Below are 14,922 nucleotides of genomic sequence, written 5' to 3' on the forward strand. Positions count from 1 at the left end.
CGCCTCTTATTTTGCAGATAGAAGTTTTTAACAAAATTTCCAATATTTCTTGAAATGCGTGGATGTCTAACAAGCAGTTCCACCTTCCACAAAAATATAATTGGCATCATTTGAACATGTTTACTTGAATTAACTCGAATTTTTTCCCAGCAACATTCTTTGATTTTCTTGAAATTTGAATCTAAATCCTCAATTTAATGAGCAATTCCGTCCCATATCTAATCCAAGACCACAATATTGAAAATAAAACTCCAGTTCACCGGAACTTCTGATAATTATGCATTTCTCTTGGGAACGAATTATGCTCCGCGAGAAACAGTAAAGTCGCTTATTTCGTACTTCATGAAGTTTCGCACAAAACTTCCAACATTTCCTCACAGAGCGATCCATGAAATCCCCGGACATCTAACAAGCATTTCCACCCTCCTCCACTCTTAAAATCCATTACCCAGTACCACGCTGAGCTCATTACCCCGCAAAAAGTACAACTTCCCGTACACCACCGCCCATAAACCCGATTAACTTTAATTAAGAAATACCTGAACAGTTGAAGTGAGTGGTTTAGCAGGTGACGCTGGACTATCCCTCGCCCTGATAACAAGATTATAAATAGCCCTGTCCTCCCTGTCGAGTTGTTTCCTGGTGAAGACAGTGCCGTTCTCCGCGACCCCAAAAACCCCCTCATCATCGCCACTCAAAACATCATAAATGACCCGTCCATTGTCCCCGGAATCAAGATCCTGGGCAATAACCGAGAGTACAGCAGTGCCAATTGTCGCATTCTCGGGTACATCAGTGCCATGTGGACCCGGCTCGAATACCGGTGTATTGTCGTTCAAGTCAACAACATTGCAGTAGACCGTGACGGTAGTTGATAATGCTGGTACACCAGAATCAGTTGCCTGTACAACCAGGATGTAGTGCTGGACCTGCAATCCAAGAAAAACCCGTTTTCAAATTATCGTACATTCAGTAACACATCCACAAGCCAACCCCCCTCCCCCCCCTCCCCCCCTTGTAAATGAACCCGAGTAACGACACAGTGCGATGATCATGAGAAAAATGGGCAAAAAATAACAGCAGAAAGGCACCAAGTCGTCTATTCAAATTGCCAATAAAGTTAAGGACTTTATCTATTCCGCAAACATAAGATGCTTTTATTTTTTACCATTGAATATCATAAATATTAATTCAGTTGAAGATATTGACTGGCGCGAAGACCAGTTGCTGAAACCCCCGGATATACCGTAGCCCCGAGATAAATTCCATTCTCATATTCCATTTGTCTTTAATCCAAAAAAGGCAAGGCTATGATTTATGCATTGATTTGGCATGATAAATTAATTGATTGATGATGTGTCGAGCCATCAAAGCCGCCCCAAGGAGCGCCCAGCCATGCTTCAGCATTAGACAGATAAAAAAGAAAAAAAAAACAATCAATTGTCGAGTTAAATTATTCATAAACTCGAGTAAATTGTTAACTCAAACTTATAAATATTTATCTCCCACCGACACCATAAATATTCTTTATTTACTGAGCAATGGACTCGTGTGGAACACCAGTTGCGGAATCGTGTAAACGATATTACAGCTTGGCATTTTGCTGATGTTTCTTCCCCGATGTTTCTTCCGTCTTGTTTGGAAGCTCGTGGATTGAGAGGAGAGAAGAGGAAGCGAACGATAAAATTTGAAAATGTTCAGAGGGTGTTTACAACTGGTGGGGCCCAATATAACTCCACAAAAGAGAGGTGAACATAATCTTGGAGATGAGTAATGCCAAAGTTCTTCTTGAGTCATTCATTGAACTCTATACTTAGAGGACTTTTACAAGGACCGATTTTGTTTGGCAAGGGCAGGGTGTGGGCCCTCCTGGAGAAGTGTTATACCGTGTTATTTTTTTCACAAGAGTGAAGATGCAACCATTTTTTTGGGCAATCACTTCTGTTTTTTATTTTACTCCTTCTGCACTCCTGGGGTTATCGTTTTCGCCAATGGCGTTCCTTCAATGCATCCACTATTTCATGGGGCCCTCCAACTGCCGAGCCCGAGTCAGTAATCTTCGGTGTATCTGTACGGACGTTTAGCTTGATGAAGGGTTCTATAAACGGTTCTTAAAGCATCTCTCTATTTTTCATTCTTTTTCATCTAAAGCCCCAATTCCTCGTCTCACTTTTTTTCTTCCCCCCCCCCAACATCACTCTGTCGAAAAGTTTAGTTTCATTCCCCTTTTTCATCATTGGGAGAAGTTTTCGGTGTTGGAACGCAATGCGGTGCGTTCACCCTTTCACGCACGCAAAAACCTGGACTCCACTTTCGTGGGTTTTGCGGGATAGAGTGAGAGGGTTTGGGCGAGGGAAAGGGGGAAGAGAGATGATGCAGACGCTATTCGTCTTCCTCTTCGTCTGTTGTCCACTGGGGTTTGGCCCCGGTACACTGGCATTAGCCATCAGAAAATTCTAGGCTCCTTCGGTCTCGTTTTCGTTTGTAGCCCTAAAAGCCTACGGTATATAATGATTCCAGTGCGCCCCAAAAATTCGACAAAGTTTTTTGAGCCCTCCGGGTATGAGGAGAATACACCCTGAATTTTTTTTTATTCCTCTCGACTCGGCAGTCGTATCTTTTACGGTCTCTTCATTCATTGGTGAGGGAAGTAGAAGGCGGTGAATTCACGCGGGGTCAGAGAAAAATCACGTTTGTCGAGTTATTTAATCGTGAACATTGCCATAAATTTGATTTTAGAGCTTTTGAATGCCGGGGGTTTAAATCCTCGTTCACGTCTTAATGTACGTTTTCTCGAATTAGGAATATTGATGCGCGCACGGGAGAATTTATGGCGGTGAGGAAGGTATGATGGACCTTCGGGGATTTGGAATTTTAGGGACGAATGGGAAAGTTCGGGGTTCTGGGGGCCCTTTTCACGTTTTCTTTGTGCTTCGGGGAATAATTTGTGTTCTTGTAAAATGAAGAATGATGTTTATCACTTGAGAATGATTTTCCTTGTTTGGGGACGCTTTATTGCAGTGATAGAGGCGATAGGAAATCTCATTCTAAAATTACGAACGGTACGAACAAAAAAGGTGAAGACTATTAAAAAAATTCTCGTGGGGAAATTTTTCTTCGAGAATGCAGTGAAGCGCTAGAGCATTGAAACCAATTGGGGAAATTCGTCTGGTAAGAATGAATAATTTACAGAACGGCGAATATTTGACTTCACTTGAATTTAGTTTAAACTTCACTTTGAATTTCACTCCCCCAAGAATTCCTGCCGGACTTCCTCGTAAAATTTCTGTCTGTCCTATTAATTCATCGAAGAACTTCCATATTATCTTACAGTTCAGCAGACAAAAAAATGCAAAAATAGTCTTAAAATAAAAAAAATATTCTCAATTCATAAAAAAAATAACTCACCTGTTCATAGTCAAGACTAGAAGTAAGCGTAAAGACGCCAGTACTGGGATTCAGCGAGAAAACATCATTCGCCCAGTCGGAAATGAGTGCATAACTGATGCGACTATTGTCCCCATCTCCATCAGCATCAACAGCCACAACTTGTCCAACACGACTGCCCCTGGGTACATTCTCAGGTACATCAAAGGAGTAAGCCATGGACTGGAAGACCGGTGCATTGTCGTTGGTGTCGGTCACCTGAAGCAAAAAGTAAATCCATATTTCCCATTAATCCACCGATAGCACCGCAATCCTGCAATTGTGATAGACTACGAGGCACAGAAGTGGGCTTGACCGTTATTCTCTAGGCTGACGGGGGGGGGCATTTCCGATTAACAGTCTTCACTTGTACGTGATACTGTAATGAAAACGGTTGCCATACGGTTTGTTCGATGCAAGGATGGGTCGCAACAAAAAGAACTTTCGTAATGATAAAAAGAGGATGATGAAGTGGAGGGAGGAATGACGAGCCGAGGGGAAGAGGGACACTTGACGACGTTTGGTATAGTTGGACAAAAACTAGCACAGGTACCTGATGGATACCGGTCGAGAGGAGCCATGGGGAGGCCGTGTATTCTTCAAGATGGAAGAGGTGAACGGTTCAAGGAACGAACGAGGAGCGCAGGCCTACCCAAACGTGGATGATCGACAAAGGTATAAAGGTAGAGTAGAATTCCAAGGTGGACTTAATATGTCGGGTGTCTGTCTCGGACTCGCCGGATTCGGATGCTGCTGAGAGAGTGCGAGCTATGATTCGTGAATTCCTTCGGCCTTTTAAGAGAAACGAAAAATCACCGGGCGGCTGAGTGAGAGAGGGGGGCAATATGCCCCCCAGGGCCCCCCAAAGAATTCAACCCATTAGACATCATGAGGACTATTTTTGCGGATTGTCGGACGGCCCTCATGGGCTCGTTAAAAGACTATTTATTTGGGTTTTTCGCCGGTTGTCTCTGTATGGGGATACGACTGATTATTTTTGCTGTCGCTCGCAATGGCAATCGCGCATGGCCCTCCGGTACCCTGACCCACGCGACTCGTCGTATTCGGAGGTGCGTCAATTTTCTTTTCCGGAAATTTTTGGAAATGAAGATCTACAGGGAAAGTCGCGAATTGAAACAAATGCCATGACAAACTGGTGAGAGAGTTTCATTAAACCCCATAAAAACTATTTTTACGGATTATCGAAGGGTCCTCATGAGCTCCTTAAAATTTATTTACTCTTTTCGGTATCAGCCTTTGTACGAGGGTAACCGAGTGTGAGAGAAACAACTGAATATTTTTGCTGTCTCTCACAAAGCCAACCACACGATCCTCCAGTACTCCCCGACCCACGCGACTCCTCGCACCCCGAGGGGGATCAACCGAGAGGTCACGCGCGACTTCCTGCTCTAGCCGTATACGAATAGACACGGGGATGCCGGGGGTATTAGAGGTGACCATGGGTAACTCGTAATTTGTGATGGGTTTACCGTTCAACTTTTTTTCTTCAAGGGAGTTAAGTCCTTGAGTTATGGGAAGAAGAGGGTTGGAGAGTTTTTCTCGAGGGGGAAGATGAGGAGGAGGAGAGGGAAGAGATGTTGCAGACAGTACGAGATAAATTCAGCTAGGATATTAGCTATTGTTCCTCTGATGGTTATTTGTGAGGGGCTTTTTAATTTGATTTTTTCCCTTACCTGGACAATTAGATTAATATCGGTGTGTTGAATTCCATCGTCGGCTCGAACCCTCAGTACATACTTCTCTTGGGTCTCTCTGTCAAGTGCCTCGACGAGTCTCAACTGTCCGGTAACAGCGTCCAAACGAAATTGTCTCTCCACTTCGCCGGTATCAACGTCGTGCGTTGAATCCTCTTCGTCAATCAGTGATTTTTTATTCAACGATACTAATGTGTATCTGAGGGTGCCAATTGTATCAGGATCAAGGGCCTTTAATATCGTGACTACTGTGCCCGGTGGCGCCTCCTCAGACACCTCAAATCGCCACGGTCCCGGCATCCAAGAGGGTGCCACGTCGTTTTTGTCGAGGACCGTTACACGAACCTGTAATCAAATTTAACGTCATTTTATTCAACGTCGTAATAAGAAAATGAATTAAGTAGTGGGTACGGAAACACCCAATATCCCCCCACTACGGGCACCCATTCAAGACCCTTATCTCTCATTTTTGCTGATTATTTGTGCACACACGCGAGATTCAAGTTTGAATTAACATCGGGGATAACAGATATGATTAATCAATTGCGCATTGATATATCACGGTTCTTTTTTCGTGTTTATTTATCGTAGCAGGATCTTTTGTTCGGAATTTTTTCTCAGTTTCTAGGGGCCTTTTTGTGCTCATTCTCAACACCAACTCTGCATCATTCTTTCTCCACTCTAGTTGGATTTTTTTTAACCACTCGGGAATTCACTACGAGACCTTATTTATTACGCGAGTGAATTACGCCCGGCAAAAGAATATTTTTTTCGGTCACGCAAGAGTTGGCGCTCTCTTGCGCCGCGCCAAAATACTCGGTCACGCGATTTCTATAAATATTTATTGAAGCCGGTAGCAATGGTAAATCATCGAATTTTCGGTGAATTTTTTCCTTGTTTTGTATTCATCCAGCCTTCAGATTTTTTGACCTTTTTAATTAGTTGAAAAATGTGGAGAAACTTTTTTCGGGGAAGGCGAAGCGATCGGGCTGGCTGGGATGAATATTTTTGGGAATTTAGGAGGTGAGCAGGAGGTAAAGTCGTTAAAAATTGTTGAATTATTCAATACAAATCAGGAAAGTTCAGGGGAAAACTTAAAACTCGAAATTTCATAACCATTTTTTTCCTTAATACGATTTTCTATAATATCTTCTATGAAATTTCAAAAAATTTCTAACAGTACATGGGAGGTGTGCAGTGCCACCCTCGCGAGGGCCAAAGAACACTTTGCCCACGAGTGTCGACCCCAGCTGTCAAAATATTATTAATTCCTTTCCAATGATGAAAATGTAAATGAATATACAAAATAAGTCATTCAATTCCCAAAACCCCAAATGTTGAATTTGAAGCATCAACTTCTTTGCTCGTTCCTTCCATCTGATCGGATAAAAATCTAGAAGAATATACAACAAATGTCTCCAAGCGTTGTAAGAATTCCTGAATCGACGAAAAAAACTCATTTCGGGATAATTTCTCCCCTTAATTAGTTAATTTTTCTTGATTTATCCTTGACAACTGTTTCAATCACTGAAAAAAAATATTCAATGAGCCATTGGAATGGTGTAACCCCATCCAATCTTTCCGACTTTTTTGTTAATAACATCCATTAACCAGTCACGACACTAATACTTCTGTATTAAGAAAAATTCAGCCATGAACTCCACAACTCGCCGTATAAAAACGTTTGCCGGATTCGTATAATTACTTCGCTCGATTACGTGAGACAGGAGGAGGTAATACGTGAATCGCGATTTGGAATGACTCTTCGCTTTACACTGCGTTGAAATCTTTCGGCTAAAGGGGGATGGGGTGGGGAGAGGGGGGAGGGGAGGAAGGAGGAGGATAAAAAAACCCCACGTGCACACGGGGTAGAGAAGTAACAGTGCATTGGAAATAACGAGATACACACACATAAGGCGGTCGTTATCTCGAGCGCTTTATCTCAAACCCCATCCATTTCAAGAGTTTAACTTTCCGCGGATATTTATTTGACTGGTAAAAAATAAATGGTAACCACACGTTATTGTATACCATCGTGGTAAGACACAGTTAATGCAACAAAGTTGCTTTGACATTGAAGTCATTTTTTAAAGTTCTTTGCAGACACATTAAACTTGTGATTTCCACATTAATCAGTTGAACATGTTTTTTTCTCAAACTGATTTCATAAATTGCGCATTCCACAGGCAGATCGACCCGATCAATGTATCCTGAAAGGCAATTGCATTGGGGAATGAACTAGCGCTTGATACTAATTTTTTAATGACAATTTTCTTTCCAATTATGTAATTTTTTACCTTTTTAATTAGTTGAGAAATGTGAAGAAACGTTTTTTCGGAGAATTATTACTTTTTTTTTAATTATGTAATTTTTTAGCTTTTTAATTAGTTGGAAAATGTGAAGAAATGTGTCCAGGCTGATTGGGACGATTATTTTTAGCTATTTCGGAAGTGAAAAAGGGATAAAGTCGTTAAAAATGGTTGAATCACTCAACTCTTGGAACAATACCGGAATTGTAATAACTTAGAATTAATTTTTGTTTTTTTTCATTCATTTTTTACATAATAAAAAATATTTAAAAAGGTTTTTGCAGACACACTCAACGCATAATGTCCACGTCAATAAGTTCAACAATTTATTCCCCATCTGATTTAATAAATTACGCATTATATTTTATATATTAAAAAATATTAATAATAATATTTTTCTTCTCCACCTCAGATCGACGTAATGAATTTATTCCCAAAAGGCAGTTACACCAGAGGAAAAAAAACTAGCGCCTGACTAATTTTTTCCCCCCCATTTTCCTTCTAATTATGCAATTAGACGTACGTGACACATGCCATATATTTCTCTTACGTAAATTGCTTCAGTTTATAAGGAGAAAAATATTTATCACGATTTTTCTACGGTGCAGCCATTATCCGCTCGTTTCTCCTCCCCTCCCTCTCGGCCAGCTCCATATTGAACCATAAAAGAGAAAATGTCTTCCTCTCGGTAATTATCGCCCTCCGTGCAATTTGTTGCCGCCGAACAATGGATTTTTTCACATTCACTTCGCCGAGAACACGATGACATGAAAGCTTGCCAAGGGAAATTTCACCCTAGATCGGATGAAGAGAATCGTGTTGTGCCAGAAATTTTTAAGATAGAGATGAAAGACTTTCTATTTGATTAAATTCTTTTGTCTAATATCTGGGCGACTATTGGGCAATAGCCGATTGCTTTTTTTCCGTTGTGGTGAAATTTATCTGCCTCCTTAATTATAGTAGCTGCAAGTTGCCGTGTCATGCTGATCTTCAATCAAGAACAGTGTTGTGATTTCAAGAACAATTTTGTTAATTTTAATTTCATAATTGTCAATTTGTCAATCAAATTGCGTGGGAAAAATTTTAAGAAATTAATGGATCATTAGCGTTATTCACACCGTATTTTAAGAGGTTTAAATAAATAAAAAACCATTTCAAGAGGAATGACTTTCTCTTTTGACATTTCTTTCAGAGGAGAAAATAATAGCAGTCATTAAAATTTTCGGAAATCAATTTTTTCCGCGGCAAATGGATTTCTGGTCGAATTTTTAATACGCGTAATTTTTTTACAGTTTTGAAATAGAGTATTCAGGGTGAGCAACTGACTCTCCATAAATCATTTATAGGAAGTGGTCGTAATCTTCCAAGATCGCCATTTTTGAATCATGAATGGACATAAATCAAATTATCTCAAGGAAATATCCGTTCTTGAGGTCATAACTGTTAGATTTTTAGATTTAGAACATTCTTGTTCCTGGATTCTCGATATTTCAACATTTATAATTTCATCTGAATATAGTTCATTACTTCTTTGTTATTAAAAGTATATTACCTCACACAATGGCTCAATTAAATCCCTCAATTAATTCATTCCTTGTGAATGTGTTCAGTCCAAATGTTTTTAATTTATAAATTCCCTATTTTTATTTTAAGAAATTTGTTTATTTATTCCAAATAAGTGAGTTTGTGGTATTCATTTCTACATTTCCTTTCCCTGTCCACATTTTTCATGGTGTAAACTCCAAGAAATTTCCCTCATTAGTGGAGCCAGTGATTGTTCCACTCTGTTCAATTATCGAATGATTAGAAAAAAAAAGATTTTCCCCCCTATTTCCAAATACCCAAGACATCTGTAGCTGTTCCTAGAACCCCTCTAAACGGCACCTGTTGCTTCTCGCGCAGTTCCACCGTGTCTTATATATGTTTTGTGTATACATGTGGGGTACGGTAGACGGCGAAAGAAGGCGAGAGGGGCTGGGGGGAGGGGAGGGGGAGGTGGGGCCCCCGAGACGGAACGCCCAAACGATTGATCGAGGGTCCCAAAGTGAGTCCCGAATTCCACAGTGGGCTTAGGACGTCAGGGGCTGGGGGGAAAGAGGCGAATGTCGGTCTTGACTCGTGTATTTCAATCTTATCTCATCGGGATGATCAACGAAATATTATAACATATATCGTTTGTCGCCCGAGCACGGGCAATAAAGTGAAACCGAAATCATTAATTCAATATTAATGATTTTATTGTTTTTTTTCCTGTTTTTTTTTCTCTCCCTCATCATGCTTTACGAGTTCCTATAGGACTAATTAAAAACCTACGGAACGAGACATTAAAGAATATTCCCTCGAAAATCCGATCGATTTATTGACTCGTCTCCATGTTAATTTAGTGAGGAATGAGTGAATTCCTGGCTCGTTTCGGGTGATTTTTATCTATTTGTGAGGGGGTTTCGACAAAAATTTGTGAATTGCACGGGGAATGAGAATGAAAACCGGGGGGGAGGGGGATATTTGATTCTCGTTAATGATTCGATCTCCGGCATAACCAACACGCGCATGAATCGGATATGTAGGAGAAACGAGGGCTCGAGAGAATTAAAAAAAAATGATCGGGTGGTATAAAACTTGCGCACACGCGGGGTTCTTGACTACTTTTGCTTGAGTCTCTGTCTCTGTTGGCTAAGGGAAAACCGGTTGGTGTGCCACCACCATCAGAGAGAGCTCCAGCACAGTGAGTGGAGCGTGGTGGAAACGACGCCTGATCCTCACTGGTAATCGGCTCGGCGCCGACTCTTGCGCGGCTCAAGGATCCCCTCCCCTCCCCTCTCGCTCGCACTCTCTCTCTCTCTCTCTCTCTCACTCCCGCATCGCCACCGCCACCGCCACTTCATTTTCTCCTTTTTCCACAGTCACGGAGATCGCGGAAGTGATACATGAAGAGGAGAGATCCGAATCGGCTTCATTTTTAAAAGGACGAGAATGACATCTTGTCATTTTTATAGAGCTCTAAAAAACATTTTTGCGGAGATGAAAAAAAAAGTGAAGATGGGGTTTTCGGTTCTCTTAAGGAGCTCTTGGGCACAAAATTCCTTCTACATGTTCTAAAGGATTTTTATGCCTGTGTTTTATTCGTTACTTTCTTAGGGGGACAGTGACATGGAGTTATGTTTATTAAGTCGTAAAAAAATACAAAGTATTGATTTATGGCTTTTCATTCATTCTTTGGGACAAAATATTCGACAACCTTGGGATTTTTTTCGCTTGTGAGCGGTACACCCGCTCCACCCTGTGTGATAATTATTTTATTAATTGTTTATCCATGTGTTTAGTAATTGAATAATTGAATTTTGGGAGTTTTTGGATTATTTTATTGTGAGGGTAAATCTCAGTTTATTTTGTTGATTTTTTTTATTTGAGTAAATTGAGTTGTGGCGAAGATGGGAAGGGTGTCTCAGATTTTTTACGTGAGCATAGTTCACAGTAAAAATCTTTAGATTTTTAGAACAACAATGTGATTTTTATTATCATTTATTTGGGGTTTCTCCCAGGTGATTTCCAATTCACATCAAATTTGAAAAAATCGTAAATGGTATATTGTTGAAATTTATTAAAAATTGCGTGATATTCAGCTCTGCTTGTGCGAGTTTTATGGGATTTCTTAGAAATACTACTGTTAAATTTTTTGGTTAAAATTTCAGGTACATTTCTTGGAAATTTTTATCACGTAACAATTCCACTGAAATTTCAGAGGATTTCGGCTTTAAAAATTTATGATTTGGTGAAAAAATCTGTAAAAACTGAATTTCAGGGAGACATATTCTTGAATATTCACTTCATTGAAAATTCAGACACTTTTTTACCACTTTTTTACTTTTATATCCTAGCCCTAATGGTTTGACCTAAATATTCTGCCCCTGAATTTTTAAACTCCACTTTGTAATCCTTAGCTCCAGCCTGATACGAAAAAATAATCTCCGAATTGATATACCCATCCCCCCATTCAGTATTAAATATAATATACTTGAATCAAGTATATTTTATTCTTGGATCTATCATAAATATATTTAACTCATGTATATTTTTATCGTGCTCATAACTTCTAAAAAATATTTCATTTATTAAAAATCAGAATTCGCCATCGATTATTATCGATTATCATCCAAAAAATGGCAAAAAAAAAATTATTAAATCCATCCACCTGTGTGTCACCTCTCCCCCCAATTAATTCGTCAAAATCCGCGAATTCCCAGCACCGTATATCATTGATCTCAAAAAATTCATGTAAAATCGGTTTTTTGCCTGATTAATCGTAATTAATGTAAATCCATCGGCTTTAAAGTCACATTCCAGTCTCCATGTGGGGGGTCTATATACAGGACATATTCACATACATGCGGATGGGTGTCAACGAGTGAACCGCAAGAGTGTACAGCGCGGCTCGTTGCTCATACACGCCAAGCCAAAAGGTAAGTGTAAAGGATAAAATACTCGGTATAGTGAGTAAGTGAGACGGAAATATATACCCTCGTTGAGTATATTCCACTCGCTGTGTGTGTGTGTGTGTATGTGTGTGTGTGGGTGTGTGTGCATGGGGCTCCATGGATCGCGTAATTCCGGTTTCCACGTTGGCCGTTTCATCATCACGCGGTTGATTTGCAGTCCGGTTCATCGGGGTGGGCATATCAACGGTGGTTGCACGTCGCCGCGTTGAATTAACGCCCGGTTTATATAGGTATAGGAGTGTGTACATTTAGCGGGGGACAAAGTGAGTAAATAGATGGGTATGTTTTAGCTTCCGTTTAACATTTATTTAGGATGTTTTCAAATGGAAAGGGAAATTTTCCCCTTTCGAGGCGATGAAACCAGGGGTGGCCATGGATTTTCCGACTCTTCAATTTTGAAAAAATTTTCGTTTTACACTGTTGGAAATTTCAGGGAAGATATTGAAGCGAATCCCATGAGAGAGATATTGAATCGGATTTAGGGAAAAAATTGACAGTGTACAAGTTTTAAATTGCTGATGAATTAAATATTTTATAATATGGAACTGTAAATTTTTTGGATTTCCGATTTTCCAGGAAAATTTTAAGGAAAACAGTTCATCAATAAAAAAAATTTCCAACATTTGTCCCTCAAACAGTTCTACTTGGGATTATTTTCTGAGATTATTCAACGGCTATCGTCCACGTAATCAAATAGAAAAATACTCTCAATGAAATAAACACTACAACAATGGCAAGTCCCAACGTCTCATTTGTAATGATTTCCCGAGGTTATTCAACGGAGTTAACCCTCATTTTTGCATCGTGAGAAAATCGATTGAAAATCGTTTTGCGAATCCATCGAGCAAGTCCTTCATTTACTCAACGGTCACGTTATCGTTGATTTTATGCGATGAAGAAGCCCCGAAGGCCACGCGACGTCCCCCGAACTACGTGCTCTCCCTGGAATTACGTCCGGAACGTACACAATTGTATTCCATATCTATTTGAAACGACTCGTGGGAAAAGGGAATTTTCTTAACGCCACAGCAACATCAGACATGACTACAATGAATAACAATCTCATTCTCATAAATGTTAAAACGCTAGATTGAAACAGCGCTCTTTAACGGTTTCCACGAGAATAGCACAATGGAGCTCTAGTTAGTGCGAGAAATAGCGACATTAAGAAGGCGAAACACTCCCTCATTACAAATTTAAATTCCTCTAAATCATCACAAGTCATCCCCTAATCCAATTAGTTTGAAAAAAAAAATTCTCGAGACCAGATAAACACAAAAAAATCCTGATAACGACAAGCGTACCCACACATTCCAATGTGACATTTAAAATTAAATATCACCATTGAAAAAGGAAAACGTCAAAAAAGAGATATGTGGAGGGATAAAAGATATCAAGATAGAATCGAGTGATCAATCGGTCAAAGAAATGCGCTCTCGAAATATATTTTTTTTATTATTTATTTTCCCCTTTCCTTCTGCTTTTATTTTCTTCTTTAACCAACCCCAAAACATTTGTCAACTCACCGAGATGGTATCGGCGGTGGCCCAGGACAAACCAGTGGATTCATTCGCCACCGGCTGAGAAAAGACGAACGACACACAGAGGACACGGTGTATTATTCCAACTGGTGGAGTGGGGGGTCGAGTGATTGAGCGAAAGGGAGAGGGCGTGACACGCTTGGAAACGGGATTAATTAATCGTGTACTTGAAGTCCGAATGGCTGAATGGTTTAGATGCGTGATCATAGTTTTGTTATTTATAAATTGCTCGGGTGACCGTTGGATTTAATTGAGGCGGGGGCTGCGGGATCTTGCGGTCGACAATAGGAAGAAGCGTAACGCATGAGGAATCGGCGGGTATGTCGTGGTTTTCGAAATATCAATGTTATTCGTGAGAAGGGACATGATTTACATAATTTTTTAGCTTCTCATTCGATGTTATCGTGCCTGGGACCTGACGCAGTAGAAAAATAGGCGTTTGTGTCGTCAAATTGAATTCATTTTTAGCGATTCAAATAAGTACATCGGGATATGTGCATTCTAGACGTTCTCGGGGTCTTACGCGAAGATCTTTTGTTTCAAATTTATGGGGTGTAATGGGGTCAATTGCAAGTGCGGTACAAATCGATTATTCGGTCGTAATACGTTCTACGTATTATGAGGGAGGGATGGATGTGCTATGCTTTCACTCTCAATGTCTCTACATGACGGCTCGGTTACACTGCTAGAAATTTTTTGAAATTCCATGGAAGGTGTTATAGTAAATCTCAGAGAGTGACATTGAATCGGATTTGGGGAAAATTGTCATGGAATTCAAAGTTTTAAGTAGAATCCACGGAAATTCATGAGTTTTCAGTGGATGAATATTTAGGAATATTCCGGAATAAAATGACATGAATTTTCAATGTTTCTCTGGATTTTCCTGAATTTTCGCAGAAAATTTTCGATTGTCGATTGGCGGCCCACCCTGGGGGTTATACCGGTGGCTGAAAAAAATTTCCAGATTTAGTGACTCTATTTCACGACATGAAAATGTTTTGTCTTTCAAACGTCTCGTTTTTAACCAAAAAATCTCATTTTAAAACACTCAAAATTTTAGTCATCACGAAATTATCCAATAAGACACATTTTTGTGTCCAACGTCTTAAATCCGGACGTCTGGAAGACACCACTTTTTCGATTATAATAATGTAATATCTTAATTACTGCAAGTCCATGTAGCTATTTCATTTCTCGTTAATTTTATTTTCAACCCGTTGTCGATTGTCGATTGGCGGCCCACCCTGGGGGTTATACCGGTGGCTGAAATCCGCCGGCCTGGACAATAACTGGACAAGAATGATGGTAATCCAGTAACGAGGGGTCAAACGGCCGGGTGTGGTATATATCGAGAGAGGGAGAGACACGGGAACTGTTCGAATGTAACGTATGAAAAGGGGGCGGTCTGCGCGGGCGCATTGGGGGGAGAGGAGGT

General features: G+C 40.2%; 1 protein-coding gene across 1 annotated transcript in view; it reads right to left on the reverse strand.

Annotated features, from left to right (window-relative positions):
- Nucleotides 1-14,922, reverse strand: part of LOC107044335 (cadherin-related tumor suppressor) — a 96,643-nt gene that overhangs the window by 31,515 nt on the left and 50,206 nt on the right. The window contains exons 2-4 of the mRNA XM_029126550.1: nt 5,121-5,486; nt 3,409-3,645; nt 540-929 (exon numbers count right to left, since the gene is read on the reverse strand). Of these exons, the coding sequence (XP_028982383.1) occupies nt 540-929; nt 3,409-3,645; nt 5,121-5,486 (993 nt within the window). The remainder of the gene's footprint in view (nt 1-539; nt 930-3,408; nt 3,646-5,120; nt 5,487-14,922) is intronic.

Source organism: Diachasma alloeum, unplaced genomic scaffold (genome assembly GCF_001412515.2).
Source record: "Diachasma alloeum isolate Michigan unplaced genomic scaffold, Dall2.0 Dall_scaffold_00714, whole genome shotgun sequence".
In the NCBI taxonomy this organism is placed as follows: domain Eukaryota; kingdom Metazoa; phylum Arthropoda; class Insecta; order Hymenoptera; family Braconidae; genus Diachasma; species Diachasma alloeum.